We start from the raw sequence: 19,818 nt of genomic DNA on the forward strand, positions 1-19,818 counted from the left end.
AAAAAAAAAAAAAAATGTATTCATTGATAAGAAAAATGAGCTATCAAACCTCTGAAGACACAGTGGAACCTCAAATGCATCTTGTTAAGCGCAAGAAGCCAATCTGTGAAGGCTGCAGCACGTGTGGTTTCATACGTCATGTGCAAGGCTGGAAAAGTAAAACTCGAAAGACATAAAAGGTCAGCTGCCTTCTGAGGCAGGACTGCCGGGTGAGGGGGCCTGGGTTACAGAGAGATCCTGTCTTAAACAGAGGAAGAGCAGCGGTCTAGAGCTGAAGGACCAGAAGGATGAACAAGCAGAGTAAGGAGGTGTCTCAGACAGTGACACTGCTGGGGAAGACACTGTACTTGTAGACACATGAAATCATGCATTTGCCAAAATCTGTAGGTTGGTAGCACACACTTATAATCCTAACACTTGGGACGTGAAGGCAGAATAATCATGGGTCAAAAATCTCCTCAAATGCAAAGCAAGATTATGGCTGGCCTAAGCCACAAGACATTGTCTCAAAAAATAAAAAATACACCAAAAAGCAAAAGAACAACAATAACAAAAATCTCACAGTAAAGCAAAACACAAGAACCTCATTCAATCCCCAGACCATGTAAAATGCCAAACACAGTGATGTATGCTTGTAAACCTGGCACTGTGAAGGTGGGGACAGGAGGATGCCTGGGACTTTCATGGCCAGCCAGTCTAGCTAATTGTTAAGTTCTAGTCAATAAAAACCCTGTCTCAGTAGGAGGTAACAGCATTCTGGAAGACACCAAAGGTTGTTCTCCAGCCCACCCCCTTCTCTCTCTCTCTCTACACACACACACACACACACACACACACACACACGAGTGCATGCACACACACCCTACACTCTCTCCTTTTCCATCATTTCCTGTAAACCAAATCTAAATCTGTCCCTCCCAGAGTCTACTGATTTTTTTAAAAAAGAACTAAAATACTAGAAAATATAACATAGGAAAATAAAAGGTGAAGAAGCACTCTAAGGTCATTTTATGGTTTTGTGTTGTTATGCTTGTAGTGCTTGGGAGGGAAACCTAGGGCTTGTGCAAGCTGTGGAAGCAGCCTGCCACTGAGCTACACCCTTAGCTACACCCTTTTATGAGAAAGAGATGCTAATTTTCTTTAGGCGTTGAGCCCAAATAAGAATGTATGATTGAAGTTTAAGGGAAGCCACTGACTGAGAAAAGCATTAAGGGAAACACTTCTGTGCTACAAAGCATATCTCTTCATAACGGCGGTGACTTACCTGAGAGTTCAGAGCCTCCAACTTGCGCTTCCTGGCATGAAGAGCCTTGCTCGGAAAAGCCCAATAGTAATTGGACGTCCCTATCCTCTCGCAGTCAACCATACCGTCATCCACTAGGCTCTGAAGGACTTCCTTCACTGACATGGCGGCTGGGGAGAAAACGTTCACAGACGCTAGGTTAAGCAGCATCCTATGTACAATTCAAAAGCAAATAACTAGAGAAACATTGCAGAGAACATTACAAGTAAGAGCTAGGCATCTAGGTGTGAACCAAAAGTGAGGTAATCCGGGCTCATGAGGCAAACATCGAAGGTCCTCTTCCACACAGACCTTAGGAGCTTATGTGGGAGTGAATGTGGACAGAGGCCATGAAACTCGAAAGGGGCATGAGAGAAGAAAGGTACCTAAAGGTGGAGCTGAACACTGGTGGTGGAACAGCCCTGGTACTTATTATAGGGTACCCGTGAGACGGGGGCACCAAGGGGGACTAACCAAAACAGAGTAGACATCACAGCACCATGAGAAAACCTAGACTTTATGTGGTAATTTAAAAACCAATAAACTTGTTCTATACATAGTGATGGTAAATATATTTTAGCTACCTGCGCTGTATTTATTTTTGTAGTGCTAGGGTTTGAAGCCAGGTTTGAACATGTAGATAAGTGCTCTATCACTAAGCCCCATCCCTAGCCTTTTTAACCCACTCTGAAGACACACTAGAACAAGCAGTATGGCCCCCGACAACCAAATTACAAATGGAAAGATAAAAGAAAGGATTCAAGGAGACCAGTATTATCAACCTGAGTGGGAAATATTGCAGTGTACCTAAAACTACACGCATGCCTTTCCTTCTTGAAGAAATTTCACTTGTATGATCTCAGCCACAAAACATAAAGATGGACAGACCTCTTTGTCAAAGCATTTTTTTTTAGTATCTAAAGAAATTGGAAAGTAGCCCAATAACTGGATTTCTAAAACCACAATGCAATGTTATGCCAATTTTAATGCCATGGATAAATGCTGCCCTGTGTAGCATATGAGGAGGGGATGACAGTGTGTAGTAATGTGACAGGAGTTTACATGGCAGGCAGATCAAATGTGAGTTTTACTTTCTTCTTCTTCTTTATTTCCCAGAAATAGACATGTATTACCTTCAGCTAAGAAAACTAAAAGTTGTGAAAGATTAAACAATACAGAAACAAAATAGTTCCAATATTTAGGACTAAGGTTTAAAATCAGAATCTACTAATTATGCTTACTTCTTATGTACCAAAAGCTATAACCCTATTTTAATATCTATTTAAAATTTTCCTAAAGCAGATCTCTAGCTATAAAACTTATTTAAAATTTAAAGATCTAATATGTAAAATTGACACCAAATGTGTCAATGTGCAAAACTTTCACCCCTACTCATAAAGTCTACACTGAAAGTCAAAGGACTCTGAAATGAGAGGAGCCGGTGGGGAGGCTCCGCAGCACAGGGGAGGAGCCAGCAGGGAGGCTCCCGGGCACAGGGGAGAAGCCTCTCTGTGGCACAGTGCTCACCTAGCGTGGACAGAACCTGGACACCACGCCCAGGACTGAAAAGAAAAAGAATAGCCAGTGAGCACAACTTGGTCAAACCTTTCCCGAAGGCAACTTAAGAATACACAGTCAAACTCTTGAGAGCTACGCAGCCTTGACTTTCAATTTTTCTCCTGCAGACAGAGAGCCTAGTGAAGCACCCTGAGAGGTGGACAAACACTTGCGGACAAAGGTTTGGCTTGCTTGGATTCCATAACCAAACCCCACAGACAGGCGCTTAAGCCGCAGTTAAGGGACCACCAGAGAGCACTGGCTTCAGAAGGGTAAGGCCCTGTGCCCAGTCCCCATTCCCAAAGTTCTGGCAACCAGGACAAGACAGGCCCCGGCAGTGACTGGTGAGGATGCTTTGTTTGTTTTACAGACAGCCTGTGTTGTCATTACGGGTGGCCTTTCCTCAGGAGACATGCACAAAGACCTCTCTCTTCCTGTTCTTAAAATTAGAGTTCCACTCTGAAAACCTCACATAATCATGTATTTCTCCATTTGACTGTGACAGTCTCTCACCATGGAGATCAAATTAACTCAACTCATGATTTCTCAAGTACTGAGACTGCAAAACTCCCTCGTGAAGGTCCGAATTTCCAGAGGGATTCAACATATGAATTATGAAAGAGTACAGTTCAGTCCAGAGCACAGAGCATGTTAATTACATAATATTTTTAGCAGCAGTATTTGTACACAATCTAGATTAGTGGTTCTCAATCTTCTAACTTTCAGGCCCTTTAATACAGTTCCTCATGTTGTGGTGACTCCCAACCATAAAATAATTTTCACTGCTACTTTCTAACTGTAACTTAGCTACTGTTATGAATAGTAATGCGTTTTCCAGTGATCTTATGTGACCCCTGTGAAAGGTTCGTTCAACCCCAAAGGGAACATGACCCACAGGATAAGAAGCACTGATCTATTTAGTCAACCATAGATGACCAACTAAGCAAGTTTGATAAGTAGTCAAAGGATAGAATTCACTTCCAAAGCAAGTTATCTACACATGCAGACGAGGTGTTATATAAAACAGATGCATGGCAAAGTGCAGCTCAGTGGTAGAGTAGTAGGCTGAGGGTGAGGCCCTGGGTAAGCCCAGCACACTCACTGCCCCACCACACACAAATAATCACACACACACAACTGCATAAGTTGTATGATCCCCTCGCAGAATGTCAGATCTTTACAGATACACACTGACAAATAAAACTTCAAAATGTTTACAGTCGTGATCTTAGAACAGAAGAATCACAACATTTTTTTTCCTTAGCTCAGTGATGAGAGCTGCTATTCTACCTGTCTCTCCTGAAAGCCTCTGAAACTGAGCAAAACTAACTTCTCCTTTGAAGCTGTTCCATCAGGCATTCTGTCATAGCAATGCAAAGTCTGACTAAGTGTAATTAAAAAATAAGGATCTCCAGATGAAATCACCTTGGGTGCAGAATCAGCCCTAAGGTCAATGACTGTCATAGAGAAAGGGAACAGACAACAAAGACAGGAAGGACACTGGCAGATGGCACCTGGAATAGGAATCAGGCACACACTGCTGGCAGCCCGCGGATCCTAGGACAGAAGGAAAGGGCTCTTCCTCAGGCTCCCAGGGAACCAACGCTGTAGCTGGTCTTTGCTACTTTGTGGGTTCTTCTTTTTCCCCCGCCCTTTATCCACCCAGTTTCACCTCCTAACACTAGATGGGAGAGAAACACAGATGGGGGGGGGGNGTTAAGAGGGGGGAAGGAGGGAGGGAGAGAGAGAGAGAAAGAGATATCTAAATCTAACTTTTTCTTAGTTGTTTGAGCACGACTACTAACAAACTCCAACCAACCCCCCTGAACAACCAACAACCACCCACCCAATTTATTGGGGCACTGGCATTTATATACCCTCTAAAAAATTCCCAGAATTCCATACGATCACACAAACTAACTGCAACTGGCAAAACCACACCTCTGCTAGAGCACGAGGCAAATCATAGTCAGCTGCTGGGACCCCACACCTGGGGTTAAAATGAAAACATATTCTTATAATAGTTCTGTGTTTTTTAAAGAAACAAAAATTCCAGATTTATTACTACACACCCCTGCCTACACCTTCATGTCAATCGTTTGCCTCTAGAGCTCAGAGGCACAGAAAATCAGCCATTTTCTTTAAGCTATCAAATTTATAATAAATAGTAATACAGCCTCAGGAAACTCATGCACTATGTAAAGATACCAAATCATATTTGACAAACACTATGATCTATATTTCCGTTGAAATAAACAATAAAATAAGAGTGCGCATGGGTAACAGTATATATGCAGAGAGTCCAAACACAGGGACTGCTTCGATTCCTAAGGAGTATCACATGGGGCGTTTACAAATATATTTATTTCTAGATGTCTGTATTGTCCATAAAAGGAAAGAAGACTGCAGAAAAGCCTGAGTCCTTGGCCCCCGAGTCCCCACCTCTGTCGGTCTCCTAATACTTACTTATGCCTTTCTCTTTGGGAGCCAGCTTCTCCAGGTCTTTCAGCTGGAATACATCTTTCTGGTGAAAAGAGTTTAAGAAGATAAGAAATACGCAATTACTTTCTACTACTTATTTACATTGACTACAGCTGTGTTCATAAAACATAACATCAAAAAGCTCTGTCTACAAATAAACAATTTCAGAACTAAAAGAAACTATCTCATTCAATGCCATCCATGGAACTTAAGGGAGACCTACTCTACATGAGCACAGCTGCCTGTTCACGGCTGGAACAACAACCTCACACCTTCTCATCGACAGGAAAAGTAGCTCCGGTGGGTAAGCTATGCCATCAGATAATGTGCTGCTCTGACACTCTGAGGTTCAGAAAGCCAAAAACCAGGAGGCTGGAGAGATGACTCTGGGGTCAAAAGCACTCCCTGCTCTTACAAAGGCCCCTAATGTGGTTTCCAATATCCTCATGGTGGTTCAGGGCATCTGGTGTCCCCTTCTGGCATCTGTGGGAACCAGGCACACACATGATTCACATACAGACATGAAGGCTAACCCTCATGCACATAAAAAATTTTAAATAATAAATCTAAAAAACAAAAAAAACAACAACCCAAAACCAAATAAACAAGCAAACACCCCCCCACCCCGCAAAAAAAAAAAAAAAAAAAAAAAGACTCAGTGATGGGAGGATTGCCTAGGCCCCAAATTTTGAAGCCAGTCTAAGCAATATAAAAAGGCAATATATCAAAAAGGAAGGAGGTGGGGAGGAAATGAGGGAGGGAACGAGCGCCAAAGAAAAAATAAAGAGGGAAAAGTGCTGTACTTAGTATGTATCATGCTTCAGACGCAGCTGTGGTAACTAAAGTTAGACAGCTGTCCAAGATGGTTTTCATTTAAGGTTTTATGAAGCAGTTAACTCTATGTGATAGAAAAACTGTCTAGCTCATGATGATCGCAATCACTGATCCACTTATTGACCCATACACTGATACATTTAATATACACAGAGCGAATACACTCATGGAGTATTTAATCTAGTGGCCAGGGGACCCTCTTGCTGACCACTGCGGGGGTGGGGGGTGCGGGGAGCATTTGGTCAGGGAAAGTGAAATGGTCTGGAAAGACTAACACACTTAATAATTAGAAAGAAGCCCTAAGACTAGGATGGGATAGGGACCCACTGCTGTCTAAATAAACTGAAAAGGCAAGTTCAAGAGAACAGAAACTAAAGCTTGATAAAGGCCAATACCACTGCTCACCCAAACAGACATGTTAAGAAACTGAGAGGACAGATAACTACCTAAAAGAAAACATTTGCAAAATGTCTATTGACAAAGCAGCCAGGAATCTAGACATACACAAAGTGTCTCCAAAACAAAAGGAATAGAAAGTGGATGGCGTTGAGGGCTGCAACTGTGGACTCCTCATGAACTATCGTTACTACAACTGTTCTTGAAAACATTCCCAAAACATTGTTGGTGATTCTAATTCATGATTAGAAGCAGCAGGGTACAGTGCTTAGCCAGCATACGTGATTAGAAGTGGCATGGTACATGGTGCCTAGCCAGCATCCATAATTAGAGGCAGCATGGTACATGCACTTGATTAGAAGCGGTAAGGTACGTGGTGCCTAGCCAGCATCTGTGATTAGAGGCAGCATGGTTCAAGGTGCTTGACTAGTTAAGTTGTCTAATGAATTCAGAAGGTATTACACTTTCATCAGACTGACCAAGAAAACAGACTATAAACATAACCCTAGCATTAACATATATAATCATACTGCAATATTTGTTTAGAGTCTATATTTTATACTTAACACCACATAGTGAGCATTTAGTCATGACACTGTCTTAGAGAAGGGCCACATCTAATGTCAAATTCTATAACTGATAGTATAGTAAACATATTTGAGTTTGTTGGAATTTTACGTGTCAAGAATGGAACTAGAATCCAAATTCCAGAAACTGAATTCCAGAATTCTACTTTACCTTGGGCCATAATATTGATTTGTTATGAATCCTGAGGGGCTGATGTCTAATAATTACCAACATTTGGCATCAGTGGATCCCAGATATACTATGTCTCATTCAGGAGAAAACAGACACAATGTTTTTCATTACATTTCCAAAATTCACTGTACACTTCCATCCCCCAAATTGACAGATTCAATAAGCAGCAACATATTGCATCATAACATGAAGATAAAATAGGAAGACATGAAGAGAATGAAACTAACAAAACTAATAACTCTGCAGAAAAACTCAGGACTGAACATCTTTAAGTGGCTTCAGTGTTAGTCTTCAGTGTTAGTCTTTAGTGTCAAAATGCCACTGAAGGGTGAAGGTGGACATTTTTAACCCAGAAATGGCCAACTTTGTTATTTGAGAAAATTAATCCTGAAAGGGTAAAATCATTTCACTGACTTATTTCCTTGGGTTTCTACTGCCTGGGAGAAATTAAATCTGTTTTTGCTCTCAGGCTACAGGAAAAAAATTTCAACTCAGCCTAAGAAAAAAACTAAAACACAAACTTCATCTTCAGAACAGCAGTTTTGTACTGGCTCTACAACCATAAAGGTGAGACCCAGGCTTTCTAAAGTCCTGGGAACATCTTACCTCTTTACTGAGAATCCGCATTATCAAATGAAAAGGATTTTTGACAATGTAATATTTTATTTTACCATTTCCTCCCATCTGCATAAGATGAAAATAGCCAGAGGACCAAAGGTCCTCCTGAGCCACAAGGACAGTTTGGGGAGATGGGGGACACGGGGGGCACAAGGCCTGTTTGCACTTGTTTTTTCATGAAAGAACGGCCCATGCACAGGGACATATAAAGAAAGTAGGCTTTAGAGCCTGGGTCTGAACTCTGACTCTGTCACTTAGTGAAGCTGAAACTTTATTTCCTCTTAGTGACTGGCAGACATCTGGAATAAATTAAGGAGTCCTGGGTATCATCATAAACATTGCGCGCTGTAGACAGACACAAAGAAGCAAGGTATTTGTGTTCCCTGTAAAACCAGGTGACCCTCCTTGTTTAAACCCGGCTAATGTCCACTCTTGCTCTCTGAGCTCCTAGGTCGGCTGCTCAGACACTCTGTCTCCAGAGTGCTCAGCTATAAAGCAAAGTGGATGACCTTACAGGACTGTGCACTGGTGAGTTCAGAAAACCTGCACTACACGCCTGGGCTGGGTCTGCACTCAGGCAGCACTCGGTGAACTATTCAACTACTTCAGACAGAAAGAGGTCACCATCAAATACAGGACTCAGAAAGACAGTTCTGCTACCAGTCTATAGGACAGTCCAGATAACATACTATGAATAAGAGATACAGCTCTTTCCTAGTCCTCAGCTCAGAAGAGCCAAAATACGTTTGCACAATTTTATGTATCCTCAGAGAACCAAGTCAGTGTGGGTCTCTAACAAAATAGACCATTAACATTGACTTACACAACAAAAAAATACACAGCATACTGTGAAGATATATTTAATGTGAAAGTCACACAAAATACTAACTTTAGAAAAAATAACTTACTGTCTCAAAAAATATCTCCATCATCCGGGTTCTCTTTTCCTCCCCACTCAGTCCTCTTTTCTTTGACTAAAGAAACATAAAACAACAAAAACAAAAAGCAGCAGTTTAAAAACAAAACAAAACAGCATTTCACAACAATTTGGCATTGAACATTACCTTAAAATGTATTTGGCTGGGCGTGGTGGTGCAAGCCTTTAATCCCAGTACTTGGGAGGCAGAGGCAGGCAGATTTCTAAGTTCGAGGCCAGCCTGGTCTACAAAGTGAGTTCCAGGACAGCCAGGGCTATACAGAGAAACCCTGTCTCAAAAAAAAAAAATGTGTTTGATTTTATCTAATATCAACAGGCTTGTCACTCTCAAACCTGACCCTTAAGACTCACCTTTCCTAAAAAAATAAAAAAAATAATAAAAAAAAAAAGACTCACCTTAATGACTATATACCAACTCTTGAAGTAGGGACTGCCAATTTTCTATACAGCCATTGAGAAAACATTTTGTGGAAAAATATTTTTATTTTATTTTTTGGTTTTCAAGACAGGGTTTCCCTATGTAGCCCTGAAACTCCTCTGTAGACCAGGCGGGCCTTGAACTTAAAGAGCCACCTGCCTCAGTCAATGTGCACCATCATGCCCTTTGTAGAAACTTAGTATCTATAAAATGAACCAATGGCAAGTCACTGTATTCATTTTCAGAAGGCTTGCCTTTTGAAAGATCACAGATAGTCACTGGTAACTAATTAATAGCTACGAGCACAAATTGTTTCATAAATACCCAGGGCAGAGTTAATTAATCCCACCTGGGAAGGGGGATGTCTGAATCTAGAAGGCTAGAGATGTAAAGGACTTGGCCAGGCTGGGAAGTGGGGAGGGGTGCCCTGTGCAGACCCCGTGCACAAGCACATCGTTGTGGACATCCAAGACAAGCATAGAGATGGTTACTGGATGGATTGTGCAGAGGGGGCAAATGGCAAATACTTCTGGGAAGCACGTGGATCTTACCACAACAGCGAAGAAGTGCTGAGAAGTTTCTAAAGCTGAGGAGTGACAAGATTGGAGTCAAATTCAAGTGTACGAATGGTAGCAGCAGGGGCTGGCAAAATGGCCCAGAGGTTAGACCACTGGCTGGGCTTCCAGAGAACAGGGTTCGTTTCCCAGGACCTGCATGGTGGCTCTGTCTGTGATTTCAGTCCCAGGACATCTATCCCGCTCTTCTGGACATCCTGGGCACCAGGCATACACATCGTGTACAAAAATACATTCAGGCAAAACATCCAGATACATAAAATCTTTAAAATACTTTAATTAAAAAGAAACAAATAATGTGTAGGCTTAAGAAAGAAAAAAACAGGGGGAAGTGGGGGGGAGGGTGTGGGGGACTTTTGGGATAGCACTGGAGATGTGAATGAAGAAAGTACCTAATTAAAAAAAATAATAAGGGGGCTGGTGAGATGGCTCAGTGGGTAAGAGCACCCGACTGCTCTTCCAAAGGTCCAGAGTTCAAATCCCAGCAACCACATGGTGGCTCACAACCATCCGCAGCGAGATCTGGCACCCTCTTCTGGAGTGTCTGAAGACAGCTACAGTGTACTTGCATATAATAAATAAATAAGTCTTGAAAAAAATAAATAAATAAAATAAATAAATAAAAAAAAAATAAAATTTTTAAAAAAAGAAAAAACCTATCCAGATAGAAAATGGAAGTCTGTAATACCTGTGAATCATTATCAAATTTGAAAATAAGATAAGCAATATGTAACTAAAGTACAGAATAATTCTTACTATATTACATATATTACATATTATATATATATATGTATATATATATATGTATATATATATATAAAACATATCAACTTACATTCAAATTAAAAAGAGGAGCCAAGTTTTTTAAGGCAAAGATTCCAATGAAAATAAAGACAATATAAGAAACACACTAGTCTGGGATTTGGGGTTCCACACTAATGTTTATTTGTTAGTTGTTTATTGGAGGGTGCTATGGAAGATATGACGAGGGTCAAGGAAAACCTTCCAAAGTTGGTTTTCTCCTTCCGCTCTGTGGGTTCCAAGGCTTGAACTCAGACAGCCAGGCTTAGCAGTAAGCACTGTTACCCAAAGAGCCATCTCACCAGCCCCAGTAGTTAAGTGTTCTGAATCCTTTTCTCAAAAACTGCACAGGATCATGTTGTGTGACACTGCGTCCTTGGGAAGCAGGAAAAAGTGTCTATTTCCAGCAGATAGATAACTGATGACAGGCCAAAGCACATATACTATCAAAGTTCAATTTGGTGAATTCATGAGTTTTGCTGGGTTACTTACTGGAATACAGGGAAGGACTTACAGGAGCAGAAATGATAAAGACAGCTGCATCGCCAAAGCCTACCCCAGCATACATGACAGCTCAAAAGGCTGCAAATCTGGAGCACAGCGTACACCTTGCAGCACCTCAGCAGTGTCCTTTCCCAGAAGCTCAGTCAGTGTGAGCCTCTTCCAGGCTGCTCGGCTGGCCTTTGGTTCTTCAGGCTGCTCCACTGGTCTTGCTCTTTCAGGCTCATCACAGAGTGACTCTCAGCAGTCTCTACTGCTTATATACTCTATGGGAGGGAGGGCCGTGCCTCGCTCAATTTCAGGGACTTCCTAAAGCTCTTTTGGGTAGTTTACTTCCTGTCTTAATTCAATGAGCTTTCTCTCAGTATTGAGTGTTCCATGGCTCATTAGACCAGCGTTTGTCAGCCTGTGGTCAAATGACCCTTTCATCACAGGGGTTGCCTAAGACCATCAGAAACCATATCTTTACATGACTCGTAACAATAGCAAAATTACATTTATGAAGTAGCTATGAAAATCACTTGGTTAGGGGTCACCACAATATGAGGAACTATAATAAAGGGTCACAGCATTGACTGGCAAGGCTGAGAGCCACTGCCTCAGACCATCCTGTGTAAATATTTCTCCCACACTCTTCTGTTTCATGTCCCTTTCCATATCCTATATCTTAAAGAGTTTCTCCAGGATGCAAAGTTTTAATCGTGGAGGAAACGGCTACTCAACAAATCACAACAAAATAAACTGTTTATTAAGACGTAAGATCAAAGAAGATAAAGACGGATTCTGTCCAGCCAAAAACTCGGTAAGAAAGCATCAGTCTCCAAAACGGCACTTTCTTCTGGCAACACTAGAAGCTAACTCATCCCACAGCACCGAGACGATGCAGCGGTTCTTGATGAGTGCGTGCATAAGGAGGCAGCCTCCAAGTGCACATCTCCCACCGTCCCCTGTCTGTCCGTCTGGAACACAGCTCCCCTGGGAGCCACAACTCAGCCTTTCCTCTCCTCAAATCTCTTCTTTGATCTCATCTTCTTTAGTTTTAATTAACCCTTGTGATGAGCCCCACAGATCTTTATATCTGGCCCTAAATATGCTCCTGAACTCCCATCTCATGTATCTACCTGCCTGCTGGACAGACTTCAAACTCAACAGATCCAAACTGAATTCTTTCTCTCCTACACACACTCCAAACCTGCTATTCGACATCTCAAGTCTCAGATACACTCTTTACTTATGCCAAAGACCTGGCAGCCATCCTAGGTGCCTTCATCTTTTTACCAATTACCAAGTTCTGTCAACACTGGTTCTTAACTATTCTCTAATATGTCCTGCCTGGCCAACTCTATTACCTCTGCCTGGATTCAAGCCCTCATTGGCTATCACCTGTAACTGTCCTCAGCTGCCTAAACACACTTTTGTCTCATCCTCTAACAGAAGTTGACTGTGCAGCTCCTTAAAACCTCTGATGGTTCCAATCCTCATATTGAGCATCCTAATAGGATGTAGAAGGCCCTCTATCACCTGACCCCAACCTACTATTTAAAGTAGATCCCACCCCCAAATTTACCATAACAAGGTGAAAAACTATGTAATTTGGGTGATGGTGGTGATGGTGATGATGATAAAATTATTCCTCTACCTAAAAAAAATTTCTCCTCTGCACCCTCAATACTCTGAAAGTTCCCCTGAAGCATACATAATTTGGGCATTCTCTCCACCAGCTTCCCTCTGCTGAGCTCACAGGCTGAGTGTGTGTTCCCAAGACACATTTGCATTGTATCATTTACTGCATTCTCTCAGCAGACTGAGAAAATTCAGAATATCCACTGTCCTTTGCCTTCTCACGACTTAGCAAGCTGGTTAGATAGAGCAGACATACAGGCCAGCTCTGAACTTCAGAACCACAACCAGTAAAACTGCCAACTCTAAGCTGCTCAAGCTTCAAAGTCCACAACACTCCTAATTATACAACCCACGGTGAGTTAAGTAGCAGGAAAGCCCACGGCCATCATCTTGCTTGCAGCGAGAAAGCAAAATGCTCTCTCCAAGAGGGTACCCAGGCTCCAGGAAGCTCCGCAGAACTGTGGTCTAAACCACAGGTTCAGAGCTAGAATCCACGAGGGTTTTATAACCCTTCCCACACTGCTCTCTTACAGTAGCTGATGTAAAATGGGCATCATATTGACATTGGAGACTTCAGCAAGAAAGAAAAATAACATCGGGCGGTGGTGTCGCACGCCTTTGATCCCAGCACTAGGGAGGCAGAGGCAGGCAGATCTGAGTTCAAGGTCAGCCTGGTCTACAGAGTGAGTTCCAAGACAGCCAGAGCTACACAGAGAAACCCTGTCTGGAAAAACCAAAAAAAGAAAGAAAGAGAAAGAAAGAGAGAGAGAGACAGAGAGAGAGAGAACAGTTTTAAGACTCAGTCCTTAAAACTGGGGAGGGGTATTTTCTTGTGGTAAAACAGGGATGCCTTCAGAGTATGAAGGAGATGCAAAGCCATCTGGGGATTACAGGCCTACGCTTGTAATTGTTTATCTACCAAAGCAAGTCAAATGGAAATAGTAATTCACATTCGGAAAGAGGTCAAAGTTTAACTTTGACCAGACTAACAGTGAACTTTTTCCTGCTCATATATAAAACTAATAGCAATACCTTCGTGAAGAGTTAACAGCCATTAAATCCCTTTAGCAGTAGGAACTGCCCTTAAAGAGGGTTAAATAAGAGGGTGAGTGAGGCCGGCACATCAATAATTCCTAGTTCCTTTTAGTACTTTAATTCTACAAAGAGAAACATGATAACACCAAATACCAAACACTGTTAACACTGTTGTTTTGAGTCTGGTCCTGGGCTCCTTGGGCCATTGCATGCCCAGGTGGCCCGGCTGTTAGTTTAACCACAAAGAAGCCGTTATCAGTTATAATTACAGCTGGGCAATTTTTTTTTTCAAATAAATGCCCAACGACTTGATCCTTGTCCACCCTGTGTGACGACCAAAATTAACTAAATTAAGATATTTAAAATCTGGGGTCACTCTAGCGACTCGTTGATACTTTGTCGCCAAAAGTGGAAAGAATGACACAAAACTTTGAAGGTAGTTAAAAAAAAAAACGATCCAAAGGGCAGAGAGTCATTAAGTCCGACTAGACAAAGGCGATTGGTAGTAAACCAGGGTTGGCCCGCAGAGAGCGGGGTGAGGTGGGGGTTGGGCGTCCTACCCTGCCCTTAAAGGCGGGGTTGCGGGGTGGGGTGGGGTGTCACTGCCATGATCTAAAGGCGGAGTGATCTGGGCGGCTCCTGTTGGCATACTAAGTACAGTGGTGGGGTGCAGTTGAAAAGGGGGAGCGCCGTGCAAAGCAAGTAAAAGGCCCCGGGTTCTAATTCCAGGAGAACCGAAGGGCACTGAACACTTAAGTGGCCAACTCCGCAGAGCGTGCGCCCTGGGGCTCTCGGCTGCGAGCCGCGGATCGGTCCCACTTGCGGGGCTTCTGGATTCGGTTCTAGAACGCTCCGGTTCGGAACCAGGGCGGCGCGGGCCGCCATCAGGGCTCGGGCGCAGCAGTGGGCGCAGGGCCAACCTCACAAGGCCTGGCCAGGCGCAACCCCTGCCGCCGCGGCCCGGAAGCCCGAAGGTGCGCGCGTCCGAGCCTCGCTCTTACCATGCTGCGCGAGGCGGCCTCCCTTTTTGAGTCTGGCGCCAACAACCGCGTGGGGTGGGAAGGACCGGAGGAAGTGCAGGGGAGATGCAACGACCCCTGGCGGCCCTGGTAGGACTGCCGGGCCCGAGGGAGGAGCTGGGCCTGGGCGGGGCTTGAGAAGGTGGGCAGGGCGGTGAGGGGCGCGGCCTGAAAGGATGGGCAGGGCCAGTAGGGGAGGAGCCTGAGATGGTCAGGACTGGACTGAGACCAGACGGAGCAGTCTGGGTTGGACAGCGTGTGTTCAGAAAGGAAAAGTTGGGGCCTGGGGTGGGAGCTGGAGCGGGGAAGGCTTCTTCTGTTCCTTTCCCGTGCCTCTGGGGTTGCGGAGTTGCTTACTACTTAAGTGTTCAATGTAGCTTTTATTTTTCTTTTTAAAAGGCAACTTTTGAGTCTTCGCTTTTAAGTGTGTTCTTTTAGCTTAAAAAAAATGGGGCTCTGACTGCAGGAAACGAGTACATTTAGAAAAGAAATTCTTTTTCTATTTTATTTTATTTTTTGTCTTATTTTATTTTATTATTTGGCTTTTTGGGGACAGGGTTTCTCCGTTGTAGCCTTGGCTGCCCTGGAGCTCTCTCTGTAGACCAGGCTGACCTCCAACTCTGATTTGCCTGCTGCTGCTCCCTAAATGCTGGGATTCAAGGCGAGCATCAACCTCTAGCCTTAAAACGTCCTCTGATACAGAGCGGTGACAGTGTACAGAGTAGCGCAGGTGTTCTGCATTACCAATGAAACGTAAATATTCTAGTTCTGCTGATTGTCAGACCTTAATAAAGAGTATGTGGGAGCTGCTTTCTGAATTATTTCTTGCAACTACTAGTGAATCTGTCTCTTAAAGTTTCACTAAAACCTTTATTTCATAAGATAGGATAAAGGTGATTAGCAAAAAATATCCAAAGCATTTACAAAGGAGAGAAATAATGGGGGTTGGGGGTGAGTATGTATCCAAACCTGCTTGCCATGCTCATACCATGACAACAGACATGCAGCACAGGTGTTCCTGTCAATTATGTGACACAGAGTTTTCATCACATCCACTTTATTAACGCTTTTCTTTTTTTTTCCAAATATTTATTTATTAGTATAAGTTCACTGTAGCTGTCTTCAAACGCACCAGAAGAGGGTATCAGATCTCATTATGGGTGGTTGTGAGCCACCATGTGGTTGCTGGGATTTGAACTCAGTATCTTTGGAAGAGCAGTCGGTGCTCTTACCCACTGAACCATCTCACCAGCCCTATTAATGCTTTTCTAGAGCTCTTAATTTGCTCTTTATCACAGTTTTTCTTTTAGGTTTTTTTTTTTTCAACCCTAGGTTTTCAGGACAGGGCTTCCTGATAGTAAGTTCTCTCTCTCTCTCTCTCTCTCTCTCTCTCTCTCTCTCTCTCTCTGTCTCTGTCTCTCTGTCTCTCTCTCTCTTCCTGTGCAATTATTATTATTATTATGAAAATAAGTTTATCCAATCAAGTAACAACTATACAAATGCAAGCAATTTTAGTCATTTTCTTTTTGGTCAACTTATATTAGACCTGAAATCTTTACTGAAAGTTCCCAGGTGTTGGTTAAGTGTGGTTGGTTACTCATCTATGCACTTAATTTATGTGTTTTAAAGGCTGAGGTCAAAGCACAGAGTCATTCAAATACTTGAGCAAAAAGTCAACCAATTAGAGCTTATGTTGTATGGTGAACAGACCAGCTGAGAAGTAAAATGAGCTGTGTCAGTCCCTAGAGGTGTGTGGGCTCAGCACAATCTCAGCACTCAGAAACAATCTGAGTGCTGTGTGCTCAACAGGGTGGGTTAGCCGGGGAACCTTGTCTCTAGAAGGCAAACAGTTTGCTTTATAATCATCTCGCAAATACCTTTTAAATCCATGCTTTAAAGGAACCAGAATCATTCCTAGCTACTTAAAATACAAACTCTTATGAATGAGCCACAAACATCTTTCCCCAACCTTTCGGACTGTGAGCTCTGAGTCTTGTATGCCATGGGAGGGAATAGCTGAACAGTTAACTACTTTAAAAGCAAGAGTTTCATCTGCAGAAGAAGATGAGAGGTACCATCTTGTCAAAGATGGGGAGCCTTCAGAGCTAACTAGCAGGCTACAATCTGGCAGTCTGTCATGTTTCAGCCAAACAGGCCCCAGCCAGTTCTCAGACGGAGTGATGTTTCCTTTCACTTCTCAGTGGTGTTCTTGTCCCCTATGTGGGTGGGTCTGATTTTGTTCCCGATCATTCTGATAGCTAGCATGCCCACACACTTACTCTGGTTTACCGGTGTCCCCAATCCCCAGGATGTCACCTGGCAATGATGGCTTCCAACCACTCAGCAGCTGGTGGTGCTGGAAGAGTGTTGCCATGCTAGTGGAACAGTGGCTGGGGGGACTGGGACCCCAGTGACTCCAGAGTCTACTAGGCTTCTCCCACTCTCTAGTTTCTAGCACCCCTACTAGTCTAGAATATCCTGGAAGCAAGATCCAGGGTCTGTTTGACTCTACTTCCCCAGGGCTGGGGTTACAAACACACCACTATGTCCAATACTTCATATACATTTTGGGGATGGAACTCAGGTCTTCACACCAACAAAGCAAGCCCTTTACTAAGATGTATGTGGTGGTGTAAATAGGTATGGCTCCCATCAACTCTGTGATTGAATGCTTGGCCCATAGGGAGTTGCACTATTTTGTGGATGTGGCCTTGTTGGAGGAAGTGTGTCACTATGGAGGTGGGCTTTGAGGACCCATACATGTTCAAGCTATATCTAGTGTGACACATAGTCTTTTCCTGCTGCCTCCAGCTCAAGATGTAGAACTCTCAGCTTCTTCTCCAGCACCATGTCTGCCATGATGAGAGTGTACTATAAACCTCTGAAACTGTAAGCCAGACCCAATTAAATATTTTCCTTTACAAGAATTGCAGCTGAGCAGTGGTGGTACACGCCTTTAATCCCAGCACTTGGGAGTCAGAGGCAGGTGGATTTCTGAGTTTGAGGCCAGCCTGGTCTACAGAGTGAGTTCCAGGACAGCCAGAGCTACACAGAGAAATCCTGTCTTGAAAAAAACAAAAACAAAAACAAAAAACAATACAAGATTGCCGTGGTGGTGTTGTTACAGCAATAGCAACTCTATTTAAGACACTGTCTCTCCAGGCCCCTTTCTACGAAAAAGGGGCCCAGCCTTTTCAATTCACACCAGGCCCTGTAGATCACGTAGCTAATGCTGTGTTCATTTATCTCAAGCCCATAGAATAGGGGGTTGTTGTTATTGTTGTTGGTTTAAGTGCTGGAATGAACCTAGGGCTTTTGCTATTCTCTAGCAAGTAGAACAACACCTGGGCATTCTTCTGGTCATGGTACATAATTGATTTCTCCAACAACAAAAATAACCAATTAAAGCTGAATCAGAAGTATAAAGGCAGGTAGGTTTATTGAGAGGCAGCTCTTGGGTGAGTTCACTGATCTCACAGGTGGAGATCAGGGAAATCATGAGCCCAGCCTAAAGCCAGGGGATTTTTATGGATTTTGAGTGTGGGCTGATGACATGTGAGCTAGGGGCTGGGATTGTGGCCATATAAGGTAAAGAAGTAGCCAGACCTTCAGAGATAGAGAGATGACATGTTGCTAGGAATTTTCTCCTTGTGGGAAGGATTGGAGAAAGAAGAGCAAATGAGGTTTCTCAGCTTGTCCAGGGGACGAGCAAGGGTTCAACCAAGCAGTATACTTGCAAATGTTTAAGTGTAACAGCACTCATAGCACTGCTTAGTACAAGTTTATTTCATCCACTGGACCGTAAGCTCCTGGGTGATACAAGTTTCACTGTTCATCGTTGAAGCCCTTCCACTTAGCAGAAACTCTAGCCTGCCGTGCATGCTTACACTACAGCATGTGTGCGTGGTAGAGTGGTCCAAAACTCAATCTCTCTCTGCCTGCCCTGCCTGTCTCCTCACTTCTGCAAGGACAAACTGTAGCTCGAACTGAATCCTGCTCCTCTGGATAGAGATGCCTCTGGCTTCACTCGAGATGTGATCTGAGTGAACATCTGAGGTATCAGATGATGGGAGGCGTTCCTCTCTAAATCTTATAGACGCTAGAGAGCCCATGATGGCAATGGTTCATGCCTGGAGAAGAGGAAAAGTGAAAGGTGAGAAGCAGGAGGCCCCGTGCAGGCTCAGGGCCAGCCTGAGCTACATGAGAAACAATAATTTTAAAAAAGTGAAAAACAAAGATGGGAATTGATAAAAAAAAATAAATATTATTACACAGTCAGTAGCCAGAAATGTCAATTTGGGTCTTTATTCTAATTGCTGTTGTTTTATCTCTCTGTGTAAGGCTAACTCTAACCATCTCTTTCAGAGTTCCAGTCTGTTCTGAAGTAGAAAACATTTGAGCATGACAGCTTGGATATGGCACACGGAGACACTGTTTGAGAAGTGTTTTCTTGAATTTGAGGCCTGTGGTAACAAGTTTCTTTAAGAAGAATCGACACACACTTACCATCAAGCTACCAGACACTGAACTCCCAGAGGACCGTTTGACCTATTCTCTAGATGGTTCTGTGGCTTGAAGTACATATCTGGCCATTTGATATAATATAGAATAATACAGAATTCTTTACCATGATAAAGTCTGTGGCACTATATTCTTGATCCAAGAAGTACTAGTTGTAGTGAGGTCCCTCTTGGCTCCCTGCCCCTAGTAGTGTCTGCCAGCAGAAGGCCATCTGATCTTGAAATCCATTGAGGATTACAAGTAAGCACACTGCCCATTGTGTCAAGGTCTCCCTAACTCCTGTTTCATACACATCTAACAACTAGCAAGTGGTTAGCAGCACAACCAACAGAAATGGCACTCAGGTTCTCTTCCCCACTCCAAGCAGTTTCGTCAAGGCATTGCAATCTTCAATATGCTCTAGAACGATAGTTCCCACTCCCCTTCACACAGGGAACAATCTGTCGAATAAACACTCAGTC

The 19,818-nt window shown here is 43.2% G+C and overlaps 1 protein-coding gene across 1 annotated transcript in view; it reads right to left on the reverse strand.

The window, feature by feature from the left end:
- The window catches only part of Mnd1 (meiotic nuclear divisions 1), a 61,180-nt gene extending 46,229 nt beyond the window's left edge, over window positions 1-14,951 (reverse strand). The window contains exons 1-4 of the mRNA XM_021158687.2: window positions 14,819-14,951; window positions 8,836-8,901; window positions 5,306-5,363; window positions 1,265-1,413 (exon numbers count right to left, since the gene is read on the reverse strand). Coding sequence (XP_021014346.1) covers window positions 1,265-1,413; window positions 5,306-5,363; window positions 8,836-8,901; window positions 14,819-14,821 — 276 coding nt within the window. The 5' untranslated portion in view covers window positions 14,822-14,951. The remainder of the gene's footprint in view (window positions 1-1,264; window positions 1,414-5,305; window positions 5,364-8,835; window positions 8,902-14,818) is intronic.
- Between the last annotated feature and the right edge of the window lie 4,867 nt (window positions 14,952-19,818).

Source organism: Mus caroli, chromosome 3, assembly GCF_900094665.2.
Source record: "Mus caroli chromosome 3, CAROLI_EIJ_v1.1, whole genome shotgun sequence".
Lineage (NCBI taxonomy): Eukaryota > Metazoa > Chordata > Mammalia > Rodentia > Muridae > Mus > Mus caroli.